This window comes from Trichomycterus rosablanca, chromosome 11 (genome assembly GCF_030014385.1).
Source record: "Trichomycterus rosablanca isolate fTriRos1 chromosome 11, fTriRos1.hap1, whole genome shotgun sequence".
NCBI lineage: Eukaryota > Metazoa > Chordata > Actinopteri > Siluriformes > Trichomycteridae > Trichomycterus > Trichomycterus rosablanca.
Window position 1 is genome coordinate 2510535 of NC_085998.1, and position 13980 is coordinate 2524514.

General features: G+C 42.9%; 1 protein-coding gene across 3 annotated transcripts in view; it reads left to right on the top strand.

Moving 5' to 3' along the window:
- dmxl2 (Dmx-like 2) overlaps positions 1-13980 on the top strand; it is a 109235-nt gene that overhangs the window by 74288 nt on the left and 20967 nt on the right. For 2 of the 3 annotated variants that reach the window (XM_063004751.1, XM_063004752.1), the window contains exons 30-41: positions 887-1080; positions 1244-1377; positions 2721-2806; positions 4794-4995; positions 5084-5201; positions 7215-7265; positions 7698-7784; positions 8905-9026; positions 9148-9283; positions 11498-11558; positions 12577-12704; positions 13139-13216. In XM_063004751.1, the coding sequence (XP_062860821.1) occupies positions 887-1080; positions 1244-1377; positions 2721-2806; positions 4794-4995; positions 5084-5201; positions 7215-7265; positions 7698-7784; positions 8905-9026; positions 9148-9283; positions 11498-11558; positions 12577-12704; positions 13139-13216 (1397 nt within the window). The remainder of the gene's footprint in view (positions 1-886; positions 1081-1243; positions 1378-2720; positions 2807-4793; positions 4996-5083; positions 5202-7214; positions 7266-7697; positions 7785-8904; positions 9027-9147; positions 9284-11497; positions 11559-12576; positions 12705-13138; positions 13217-13980) is intronic. The other variant, XM_063004753.1, reaches the window with a different exon arrangement.

Below are 13980 nucleotides of genomic sequence, written 5' to 3' on the forward strand. Positions count from 1 at the left end.
CGTATTCACGGTGGAACCGGACCCCCTGTGACCCTGTCCAGGGTAAACTGGTTAATGAAAATGAGTTAAAATAAAAGTAACCGCTATTATTAGATAATCCAAATAAAAGTAATTTGGCTTCTCTTTCATCTTCAAAGCCTGGTCATGATGAAACATGTTGGGTTGCCAGATCTGACCTGCATAAATCCAAGCAGCCAAGTCATGTGTTTTTTAAGGAGAATGTTATTAGAAATATTCCTGACCTGGCAACCACTTCCGACAGCTTTGGATGTTTAGGCATCTCTTGTTGTGCACAATGTGGCCGAATCATACCTTAAAACGTGTGCAAACAGTGTGTGTGTGTGTGTGTGTGTGTGTGTGTGTGTGTGTGTGTGTGTGTATCGTTTATAACGCTGCATCCTCTCTCAGCTGCACTAGCAGCAGCTCCTCCTGAAAGCTCCCGGAGAGAATCGGCCGACGCCTCCGCCCTCCCCGACCCTCCACTCTCGTCCCTTAACGCCCAGTCTGGTAGCAACGGTGGCACCGGCACAGAAACGCCCGCGCACACGGAGCCCCGGAGCTGTGAGTAAGAGAGGCCACGCCTCCACCCAGACAGGAAATGAGCTCTGAAGCTCCTGGAGTGTGTGGAGATCATTCTGGTTGCAGTGGAGGATGCTCTCTTGGATGCTGATGGTTGATTTTTGTGTGGGTGCTGGTGGTGATGGGGGGGGGGGGGGGGGGGTGTGTGCATGTTTTGCATGTGTGTGTGTTATGGTGTCTCGTCTCTGCCAGACGCGTAAATGCGATCGTCTAAGCGTGATCGTGTCCTTCGCCCCTGTAAGATCCGGCTCTGTTACCGTACCGATCGTCTTTAACCCTCACTTTCTTCTTATGGTACTTCCTTTAGTGGCCCCGCCCCCGACCCCTCCCGCCGAGGAAGTGGATCGCCAGCGCCGGAGGTTCAACATGCGCATGCTGGTCCCCGGTCGCCCCGTCAAGGAGACCCCGGCCACGCCCCCTCCCATCCCCACCGAGCGCCCCGCCTACAAGGAGAAATTCATCCCGCCGGAGCTCAGCATGTGGGATTACTTCGTGGCAAAAGTAAGTGGACGAGATGGAAACGTACCGATTGTGTTTGATAGGAGGGTGCGTTTTGGTGGTTACAAACTCTCTCTGTGTGTGTGTGTGTGTGTGTGTGTGTGTGCGCGTGTGTGTGTGTGTGTGTGTGTGTGTGTGCGTGTGTGTGCGCGCGCGCGCGCTGCAGCCGTTCCTGCCTCTGTCAGACAGCGGCGCTCTATACGACTCGGACGAGAGCGCTGATGAAGACGAGGATGACGATGATGACGGCTTCCTGTCCGACACTCAGATGACCGAGCACAGTGACCCCAACTCATACAGGTAACCATGGTTACATTAAGCTTGACCGCGCTGAGTCTGATGCATTAACAGTAATCAGACCTGATCTGAACCAGATCCGTCATTTAAATAGAATTAAACTATGCAGATGAATAATTCCGATCGATTCCTGATAGATGAATCGTTCCGATCGATTCCTGATAGATGAATCGTTCCGATCGATTCCTGATAGATGAATCATTCTGATCGATTCCTGATAGATGAATCATTCTGATCGATTCCTGATAGATGAATCATTCTGAATGATTCTGATAGATGAATCATTCTGATCGATTCCTGATTGATTAATCATTCTGAATAATTCTGATAGATGAATCACTCTGATCTATTCCTCATAGATGAATAATTCTGATTGATTCCTGATAGATGAATAATTCTGATTGATTCCTGATAGATGAATAATTCTGATTGATTCCTGATAGATGAATAATTCTGATTGATTCCTGATAGATGAATAATTCTGATCGATTCCTGATAGATGAATCATTCTGATCGATTCCTGATAGATGAATAATTCTGATCGATTCCTGATAGATGAATAATTCTGATTGATTCCTGATAGATGAATAATTCTGATTGATTCCTGATAGATGAATCATTCTGATCGATTCCTGATAGATGAATAATTCTGATTGATTCCTGATAGATGAATAATTCTGATCGATTCCTGATAGATGAATAATTCTGATTGATTCCTGATAGATGAATAATTCTGATTGATTCCTGATAGATGAATAATTCTGATTGATTCCTGATAGATGAATCATTCTGATCGATTCCTGATAGATGAATCATTCTGAATGATTCTGATAGATGAATCATTCTGATCGATTCCTGATTGATTAATCATTCTGATTGATTCCTGATAGATGAATAATTCTGATTGATTCCTGATAGATGAATAATTCTGATTGATTCCTGATAGATGAATCATTCTGATCGATTCCTGATAGATGAATAATTCTGATTGATTCCTGATAGATGAATAATTCTGATCGATTCCTGATAGATCAATCATTCTGATCGATTCCTGACAGATGAATAATTCTGATTGATTCCTGATAGATGAATAATTCTGATTGATTCCTGATAGATGAATCATTCTGATCGATTCCTGATAGATGAATAATTCTGATTGATTCCTGATAGATGAATAATTCTGATTGATTCCTGATAGATGAATAATTCTGATCGATTCCTGATAGATGAATAATTCTGATTGATTCCTGATAGATGAATGATTCTGATCTGCTCCTGATAGATGAATCATTCTGATCGATTCCTTTGATTCCTGCTGATTGATCGATTCCTCTCTGTCTGTGTAGTTGGTGTCTGATCCGATTTGTGATGGTCAAACTTGCTCTGCACAACGTGAAGAACTTCTTACCCATCGCAGGACTCGACTTTACAGGTAACACACACACACACACACACACACACACACACAGCATGTTCACCGATGAGCCAAAACATTACAACCACCCCCTTAAAATGCAGTCAGGCGTCCGAATACTTTTATTATATATACAGTCCTGCTCACCATTATTGGCACCCATGAAGTTTAAGTACATAATGTGGAATATCTCCTGGAAAAAAATGAATCAAGTGTAACAGCTTTATCTATAGAGAACTTGTGTTTGATACAAAAGAGCAAATGATAAACAACATTTAAAACTAAAAACAATGGGAGAGAAAAAATAGAAAAACCTAAAGCTTGCTGTGGCACTGGTATTGGCACCCTTTACAGTAAATCAGTATGGAAACACATTTTGACTCACCTGTGCTAAATCACAAATGAGAATCACCTGTGATAAATTGTCAGTGCCCATGTGACATTAATTACCCAATGAATGATGACTTCAGTGTTTTAAAAAGCCACATGTTATTCCCTGTTCCTTGGTCACAATGGTGAAGACAAAGGAGCTGTCTGAGGACATCAGAAGTGCTATTATTAGCAAACACAAGACCTCCAAAGGGTATAAGGCCATCTCCAAAGACCTTGGTATCTCTGTTTCAACAGTGCGCAATGTTATTAAGAAGTTTGCCAAGCATGGAACAGTCAAGAACCTCCCTGGACGTGGAGGGAAGAGGAAAATTGATGAGAGATGTCTTCGAAGGTTGGTGCGAATGGTGGAAAAAACACCATGTCAAACATCCAAAGACCTGAAGGCCAACCTGGAACAGTCTGGGGTCTTGGTTTCAACAAGTACCATACGGCGCACACTAAACCAAGCAGAGCTTTATGGGCGAAGGCCAAGAAAGAAACCATTGCTGAAGAAAAGACATAAAAAGGAACGACTCAACTTTGCCAAAGAGTACCTGGACAAATCACAATCCTTCTGGGAAAATGTTCTGTGGACCGATGAAACAAAAATAGAGCTTTTTGGCAATGCACACCAACAGTTTGTTTACAGACGGCGCAATGAAGCGTATAAGGAAAAGAACACCCTACCTACAGTTAAGCATGGTGGATGATCCATAATGCTGTGGGGCTGTTTTGCTGCGTCTGGTACTGGGGGCCTCGACCATATCACAGGAATCATGAAATCGGAGAATTACCAAGAGATTTTAGAGCAAAATGTCCTACCCAGTGTAAGAAAACTTGGTTTGAGTCGAAGATCATGGGTCCTCCAGCAAGACAAAGACCCAAAGCACACATCCAAAAGCACGCAGGAATGGTTGAAAAGGAAGAAATGGACTGTTTTAAAATGGCCAGCAATGAGTCCTGATCTCAATCCCATTGAAAATCTGTGGGGTGAGCTGAAATCTGCCATTGGGAAAAAGAACCCTGCAAACATTCAAGAGCTCGAACAAACTGCAAAGGAAGAGTGGGAGAAAATACCAGCTGAGAAGTGCAAGAAGCTTATAGATGGCTACAAGAAACGTTTGGAGGCTGTCATCACTGCCAAAGGGTGTGCAACCAAATATTAAGGAGGGGTGCCTTTATTACTGCACATGCTGTTTTTTTCTGTTTCTTCTTTAAAATGACAACATGTAAGCTGAAAAACAATGTTCTTCGTTATATTACTTTGGACCTCCAATTAAAAAATCCTGATAATATAAATTTGGTACATTTCCATTTATTTCTGAAGATATTGTACAGGTTATGCAAAAAATGAAGGGGTGCCAATAATGGTGAGCAGGACTGTATATATACAGGATCTGTTCGGTCAGGTCATCACTCAGAATGAAGGCGCCTCAGTAGGAGCATTTTAAGGGAGCTAAGAATTTAGACACGCCCTCTTCTCAGGAGTGTAGGATGATGGGAAATGCGTCTGTGTAGAGAGATCGAAGGTTTTCACACAGACCCTCAGCTAGCTTGAGCACCCTAGAACGCCTGAGCAGGCCAGCAGCACCGGAACCTTGTCCATCTCACCAGACCTCTTCTCCTCTCTCAGATCTCCCGGTCACGTCTCCTCTGTGTGACTCCGTACTGAAGTGTTTGGAGAACTGGGAGCAGCAGCTGCTGGACAGGATGAACAGGTTCGACGGTCCCCCCCCCAACTACATCAACACCTACCCCTCAGACGCCAGCGCGGGCGGCGGTCCTGCCGCCCTGCGCCTCAAAGCCATGCTGGAGCCCGACAACACACCCTTCAGGTGAGTACTCGCGCCGTAGCGTGCCGCACACACTCCTAACACACGGTACTCGTCAGTGATTGGCCGATGGGTTGTGTTCGGTCCGCAGGGCGAGGCACCGCCTCTCCTTCCCCGCCCGCCGGCTCTGGCACTTCCTGGTGAAGCAGGAGATTCTGCAGGAGACCCTGATCCGCTACATCTTCACCAAGAAGAGGAAGCAGAGTGAGGTAACGTGGTCTGTAGAGCGTTAGTGAAGCAGGCTGGGAAAAAGTAAACGCCCCCCTGTCGGCACCAATGGTCTCAGGTTATTAAAACAAAGCCATCCAACACCTGTATCACCAGCTTTTAATTTATTACTGCCTGCTGCACCCTCATCAGCACTGGTCTCAGGTCTGACCAGGGTTCCAGTGCTCAGTGAACTGAGCCAGATTTCCTGATAGATGAATCATTCTGATTGATTCCTGACAGATGAATAATTCTGATCGATTCCTGATAGATGAATCATTCTGATCTATTCCTAATAGATGAATCATTCTGATTGATTCCTGGTAGATGAATCATTCTGATCTATTCCTAATAGATGAATCATTCTGATTGATTCCTAATAGATGAATCATTCTGATCTATTCCTAATAGATGAATCATTCTGATCGATTCCTGGTAGATGAATCATTCTGATTGATTCCTGGTAGATGAATCATTCTGATCGATTCCTAATAAATGAATCATTCTGATTGATTCCTGGTAGATGAATCATTCTGATCGATTCCTAATAGATGAATCATTCTGATCGATTCCTAATAGATGAATCATTCTGATCTATTCCTGGTAGATGAATCATTCTGATCGATTCCTAATAGATGAACCATTCTGATCGATTCCTGATAGATGAATCATTCTGATCTATTCCTGGTAGATGAATCATTCTGATCGATTCCTAATAGATGAATCATTCTGATCTATTCCTGGTAGATGAATCATTCTGATCGATTCCTAATAGATGAATCATTCTGATCTATTCCTGGTAGATGAATCATTCTGATCGATTCCTGATAGATGAATCATTCTGATCGATTCCTGGTAGATGAATCATTCTGATCGATTCCTGGTAGATGAATCATTCTGATCGATTCCTGGTAGATGAATCATTCTGATCGATTCCTGATAGATGAATCATTCTGATCGATTCCTGGTAGATGAATAATTCTGATCGATTCCTGCTAGATGAATCATTCCGATCGATTCCTGACAGATGAATAATTCTGATCGATTCCTGATAGATGAATCATTCTGATCGATTCCTGACAGATGAATCATTCTGATCGATTCCTCGTAGATGAATCATTCTGATCGATTCCTGGTAGATGAATCACTCTGATCGATTCCTGATAGATGAATCATTCTGATCGATTCCTGGTAGATGAATCATTCTGATCGATTCCTAATAGATGAATCATTCTGATTGATTCCTGACAGATGAATCACTCTGATCGATTCCTAATAGATGAATCATTCTGATCGATTCCTGACAGATGAATCACTCTGATCTGGTCTGTTTGTAGAGAGAACGTGGCAGAGAGTTCTGGGAAAAAGTAAACGATCGCAAGAAGGTCCCGGGTTCGATCCCAAGGTGGGGCGGGTCTGGGTCCTTTTCTGTATAGAGTTTGCATGTTCTCCCCGTGTCCGCGTGGGTTTCCTCCGGGTGCTCCGGTTTCCTCCCACAGTCCAAAGACGTGCAAGTGAGGTGAATTAGAGAACCTTATATAATGAGTAACTACCATTCTTGTCATGAAAGTAACCAAAAGTGTAAAACATGATGTTAAAATCTTAATAAACAAACAAGTACCAAGCCCAATAGCAGAGCTTCGGTGCTGACTGGACTTCTAATAGACAGTAATACAGTAATAGAGCTCCAAATCTGACTGGAATTCTGAAAACGTTGACCAATAATGCTCCATGGATTGTGTCCATCCATCAGATTTAATGTGCATTGTAAACGTACTTAAATAAAAAGCTCAATGAGCTCAGTGTGTCGTCCTCACTGAGGTGTTAGAAGCTGGACTGTGGATGAACAGGATGAATGATGTTGTATAATGTGTGTGTGTGTGTTTACATCTCAGCTCAGTTTGAAACGTGTTTTCTCTCTCTCGTCTCTCGTTTGTGTACCGTGCATGTGTTTGACGTGTCGTGGTGTGACGTGGTGTGTCGTGGTGTGCATTGTACGTTGTGTTGATGAGCAGGTGGACACTCTCTCACACAACTGTGTAGCTGGAGGTCGCAAAGGCAGCAAGGTAGTACTGAGTGTGTGATTCTACTCTTCTCTCCTCCAGGCTTTGGGCTTTTCTCCTCTTCTGAACCTGCTGAGTCTCTCCAACACGCACACACACACACACACACACACACTCACACTCCTGAACCACAGCGCTGTCTCTTCTCTCCACTAACCTCTCTCTGTACTAAACTCTCTCCACTCTGAGCTCATTCTGATCCAGAACTTCCACCCCTGATTTCGAGGCACCAGTTAATCACCAGTTCTAACCACCCACGGACCGTCCGTCCACCAGCTCGGTGTTCCTCAGTGCTCTGCAGCATGCTTATAATGCGCTGGTACTAACCATGAGTGAGTGCTAACCAGTGTTAAAGCATACAGGGGGAATAACTGTGTGTGTGTGTGTGTGTGTGTGTGTGTGTGTGTGTGTGTGTGTGTGTGTGTGTGTGTGTAGGTGGAGGCTGATCTTGGCTATCCTGGAGGCAAGGCCAAAATTATCCACAAGGAATCTGATATCATCATGGCTTTTGCCATCAACAGGGTAAAACTTTATTATTATAATTTTTTTTATTATTATTGCTATTATTATTATTATTTATACGTTGCTTTTAATGATTATTATTTTTAGTAGTATAGTATATGTGTAGTATATAGTATATTAGTATGTTTGATATTAATTAGAATACTTATTCAATAATAATTATTATTATTTTTGTTGTATTTAATTTATTATTATATGTTTGATATTAATTATGTTTATTTAATTATTATTTTTATTGTTCTATTTAATGTACAGTATTATAAAATTGTGATTAATTATTATAATCTATTATGTTTTATATTATTAATTATAATATTTATTGAATTATTATTATTATTGTATTTAATTTAATATTATTATGTTTGATATTATTTATTATACTATTTGTTTTATTATTATTATTATTATATGTTTGATATTATTTATTGTACTATTTATTTAATTATTATTATTATTGTATTTAATTTATTATTATTATTATTGTAATATGTTTGATATTATTTAATATTATTGTAGTTAATTTATTATTATTATTATTATATGTTTGATATTTATTATATTTATTTAATTATTATTATTGTGTTTAATTTATTATTATTATTATTTTATTATTATTATTTTTATTATTATTACCATTTTATTTGATAATGAACATCCTTCACAGTGAAAGAAAACCATAGCTTTGGAATAAATCAGTGATATAAAGGAATTAATATGCTTCAAATTTGCTGCAACAGTTTAGGGAAGGCCCTATTCTGTTTTTGTGTAGCTCTGTAAAGACATGCTTGGGTTAGAAAACAAGAAACTCCAGCATCCTGTACAGAGCCCCGACCTCAACCCCACTCACCCGCTCTGGGATGAACCGGAACACCCGGTCGTACAAATGTCATTTCTTTACTGTATGGACACAAATTCTCATACACAAACATACTTCAAAGTCTTGTGAGAAGCTGCTCAGAAGCGCGGCTGCTGTTCTCACTGAAAAGATCACGTAGAGTCGGAAACTGGGCGTCCGACAAGCTCACGGGCAGGCGTCCGAATACTTTTGGTCATACAGTGTCCAGATGCTTTATTAAGTCTCACAGACGGCTGGTTGTTTTGCTTCTCCTCTGGTCTGCAGGCGAACTGCAGTGAGATCGTTCTGGCCTCCACTCACGATGTGCAGGAGGTGGACGTCTCCACCCTGCTGGCGGCGCAGCCCTTCACCTGGATCGGAGAGGATTTCGACAAAGACTCGCGCAGGTTTGGGACAGGGTTAAATGTTCAGCCCCGGGTTTTCAGGCCGTTAGGAGGGGACACCGAATAGTTTAGGGATTCTCCTACTCCAAGTGTTGTTATATGACTTTATTTTTCCCCCTTTCAGCTCTGATGACGACTATCGGTCCTCTCACACCAACATCGCCCAGGCAAGCTCCGCCCCCTTCGCGCCACCTCCCATGTCCGTCTCGGCCTCCATGCCATGGCTTGGCAGTGGACAGACTAGCATGGGCGCTAGCGTGGTATGTGTGTGTTTCCACAGAAATGTATGTGCTCCATTTCCAGAAAAGTTGGGACGTTTAGTAAAATGCAACTACAATCAGTGTAGCTTGTAATTATGAACACGTTTAGAATTTGATGCCTGCAAAACACTCAGAAAAAGTTGGAACAGCGGTGTTTAACATTGTGTTCCATCAGCTTTCCTCTTAATGAGGCTTTTTAATGGTTTAGAAACTTGTTTTCTTTTTGTGTTGCATTTCTTAATGCAGCGGCAGCCTGTGTTAAGTGACAACGTTTTTTTAAGTACTGTTGATCCCATGTATGAGAGCTCAGAGGTCACACACATTCAACAGTGGTTTCTGTACACGGTCCCTTGAATCTTTTCACAATATTATGTACAGTAGACGGTGAAATACCTAAACTCTTAACCTGCAATCTGCAATTCTCCGATGAAGTCTGGAACACAGTGGTGAGCCACAACCCTGGTACCAACTCACCTTCAAGAGAATGAACAAATCACAGATTCCTGTTTTTATAGCATTTTACTATATGTCCCAACTTTTCCGGAACCATACGGGCCCAACAGTGACAACACGGCGGTGATGGATGGTGCTTGAATCTGCAACCTTTCGATTACTAGTCCAGTACCTTAACCAGCGCACACATACTGTACATCACATATATATATACACATACGTACATCACATATATATATACACATACGTACACATAAACGAACACACACACACACACACACACACACACACCCATATGCACATACATGCACACACAGATATGAACACACACATGCACACACTCCTCACGCGAATATGCACACACACACAAACACAATATATTTATTTAAATTCATTCATTTATAAAAGAAAAAAAAAATTTGAAATAAAAAATGTATCCCAGTGTTTTTGCTGCAGGTTTGTGAGTAAATCTGTAATAGGATGGGAAGGGAGTGCAGTGGGAGAGTGTGTGTGTGTTTCTGAACACTTATCAGTGTAGGATAAACACTGTTGGTTGGACTAAACACAGTGAGCAGTGATGAGTCTGTTAAAGTCCGATAAGAACACCGAGCTGCTGGAATAATAAATATTACCAACACCAAGGTGCTCATGTGCGTCATCACTTCTGCTGTGTGTGCTCTCCTTATCACACACACATACATACACACGGTTCGCTCAGCATTTTCTCACCTTCACATGACCACATGAACCGGCTGACTGTCTCTGACTGGCTCACGCGTTTGTTTTGTACCCATGAGGTGGTGCACTCCAGGGGACAGGCGTCTGGTGGGTCTAACGATCGGGGTCCCTGCTGGAGCTCGGGCGTGCACTGTGCTGTGTGAAAGTGAGAAGCTTGTCAGGCCAGGATTAGAGCGAATGTGATCGGCTGTCTGTTCCACACCTTTGAGGACGAGGACCCCGTGGTCCACTAACGAACCCCCCTGACCACAGTGACCTCGTTAATAGCGTCTGATTAAACGAAACGGGCGTGGGGGGGGCGTACTCATAGGTGTCGAGTGAGGGGAAGACGCTCATTAATTATACGACGGCGCCGGGTGGCACAGCGCTTGTGTAATTAGCATCACTTAGATCTTAAGCTTTCAGGTTTGAAGACCAGGCGGTGCTGTTGACCTGGTTGGGCAGCCAGACAGGCACACTTGGCTGTGCTTTAGGATGGGAGGTGGTCTGGGCTTCGTTATGGCTATTCAGTTAACCTGTACGCTGTGCAGTTCTCTGTGGGACTCCATCGCTGGCAGGTGAAAAGATGCAGTAAGGGTGCATGTGATGGTCTCGGCTCTCTTCGGCCAGCGCAGCAGTGGTACAAGCAGCACGAGGATTGTAATCCAGGAAGTGGGAGGGGGGGTCAGTCGGAGGGGGTAGTGATGATGCCCTCTCCCAAAATAGCAAGATCCTGTGTAGGAACCCAAGTAATCAAAATGCGTCTGGCCTTGTTAGACTGACCCCCACCAGAGCTCTCATGGTTGAACCGAACTTAATCCTCAGTCATGTTCCAAAACCTGGTGGAGATTTAAGGATGGGAAATCAAAAAGCATAAGAGGTCAACGAGTTTGATTATGATGTTCAGTCGTCATGTCATGTATTGCATGGACATCTACACTTTCTGACCATAAATATGTAGACACCTGACCATGGGCTTGTTAGAAATGCCGTCTCGGAACTACAGACGTTAATGTTTATATTATTGTGTGTGACGTTCCTTAGATTGTCAAGAGGAACCTGAACAATGTGAAGAGAATGACGTCACATCCCATCTACCAGTACTGTAAGTCGATTCAAGTACGGTGGTTGTTTTTACTAAAGTATACCAGTCTCACATAAATTAGTAACGAACCTGACAGTATTATGACCGGATTTGGCCACACTAATATATAATAAAACATATAATGAATGAAAGAAGCAGGACTAGAGGAAGATGATTGGTGCAGGAAACATCAATATTAAACTCAATATTAAGGAGATAAAACTAACGTTACCATTTATGAAGAAGATGTGGAACTGCTGGATGGCTTTCGTTTAATTGGAGTCCAAAGGATCCATCAGTCTGGAAACACCAAACAGAACTTAGAGAAGATCTTCAAACAAACATCAGAACTGTCCAAACTCTGATCTTCTCTGTGGTTCTTGGAGAAGACTTTGGTCCTGGTGAAGACCTTTAAGAGTTCCTTGGATGGATCCTCGACCAAATCAATCCAAACCTCTTACGCCAAGCCCATAGAACCAAACTGAAGCTCTTTTACTCTGGACACATCATGGGAAGAAGCAATTGATTGGAAAATCCAGTTATGCTTGGAAGAGTTGAAGGTAAAAGAGGAAGAGGACGGCCAGCAACAAGATGGATGGATTTAATTAGGGGAATAATGCCCACTAGCCCACTACTATTGGGATCCATGGTTCTCATTTTCTGCTGTGCTGTCAGCCGGTCGCAATGGATCGGCGTCCTGTCCGGGGTGTGTTACTGCATTGCCTGTAGTAATCCTGGGGAAACCGGACCCACCGTGACCCTGACCAGGATGTTCTGGCTATAAAACTGGAAATGAGCTCAAATGAATGAAGGAAGAGAAAACAGGACAGCCTGGAGCAACAGGAGTCAGACTCCATGTGACCCCACATCATCATAATATTTAGTGCAGCTGCAGGGGACGTGGATTTCTGCAGCACCCAAATGCCCAGCATCAGCAGTCTTCATCCCAATTCATCCACTTCCTTCTCATAACTCTAAAAGTTTACACTTTTTACAGGGGATAAAAGTCATGTTTGTGTGTGTGTGTGTGTGTGTGTAGATATGACCGGGGCTCAGGACGGCAGTGTGAGGATGTTCGAGTGGAATCGTCCACAGCAGCTCATCTGCTTCAGACAGGCAGGAAACGCCCGAGTGACCCGACTCTACTTCAACTCACAGGGAAACAAGGTACACACACCTACACACACACACACATTTTAGTAATTGATTTTAATTGTAATACTCGTACTCAGATAGGTGATTGTGCGTGTGCTAGTATGTATCTGGTAAGAGTGTGAATACTCGTACTCAGATAGGTGATTGTGCGTGTGCTAGTATGTATCTGGTAAGAGTGTGAATACTCGTACTCAGATAGGTGATTGTGCGTGTGCTAGTATGTATCTGGTAAGAGTGTGAATACTCGTACTCAGATAGGTGATTGTGCGTGTGCTAGTATGTATCTGGTAAGAGTGTGAATACTCGTACTCAGATAGGTGATTGTGTGTGTGCTAGTATGTATTTGGTTCGGGTGTGAATACTCGTACTCAGATAGGTGATTGTGTGTGTGCTAGTATGTATTTGGTTCGGGTGTGAACACTCTCTTTTTCTCTCTCTCTGTACAGTGTGGTGTTGCAGACGGTGAAGGCTTTTTAAGCCTCTGGCAAGTGAACCAAACCTCATCCAACCCCAAACCGTACTTGGTAAGTGCGGCCGTGGCGCCCAAACGTCACACACAGCGGTGCTGACCTCCGATCTGTAGTATGAGCGCTTTCCCACCGACGCTTCGCAGACTTGATTTCGAAGCGTGTTCAGCGTGTTTCCACCAAAAAAAGAGGTTCCAAACTGGCACCAAAGAATACCAATCATTTTTTTTAATGAACCGTGACGTCATCTGTGGGCGTGTCAAGTTGTAGAGGTTCGGGTGCTTTCGTATGAGAAAATGGCAAAGCCGCCTCTGCTTTTCCCTGTTTTGTTTGACGCTGCGCTTTTATTATTAGTTTGCTAAAAGTAGATCTTTTCAAAGCTCCTCCAATGAGACGAACTGTTTGATACGAGGCGGTAAAAGCGACTCAGGCCGTACGAACAAAGCTTAGCGTGACTTACTGTAGTAAAACAGCGAGTGAGGAATGTGATTAGTGGAGGAACTTATGAGCAGTAATAATGAAGAGAAGTTTAGTCGCTCCTGTCTCCTTCTTTTACTACATTAAACCACATTAAGCTTCATTTAGACTCTGGGAGAAGCTGATTCTGATTCTCACCATTTCTCAGAAGCTGGAGCTGTAACACAAGTTTAAAAGTGAATCCAGATAAACACAGATACACGTGGAGCTGTAACCCTGGATCTGCACCTTATTCCACACTGATGCAGTAGTAGCCCAGTGGTTAAGGTACTGGACTAGTAATCAGAAGGTTGCCGGTTCAAGCGCCAGTTCCTTACGGTTGGGTCCCTGAGCAAGGCCCTTAA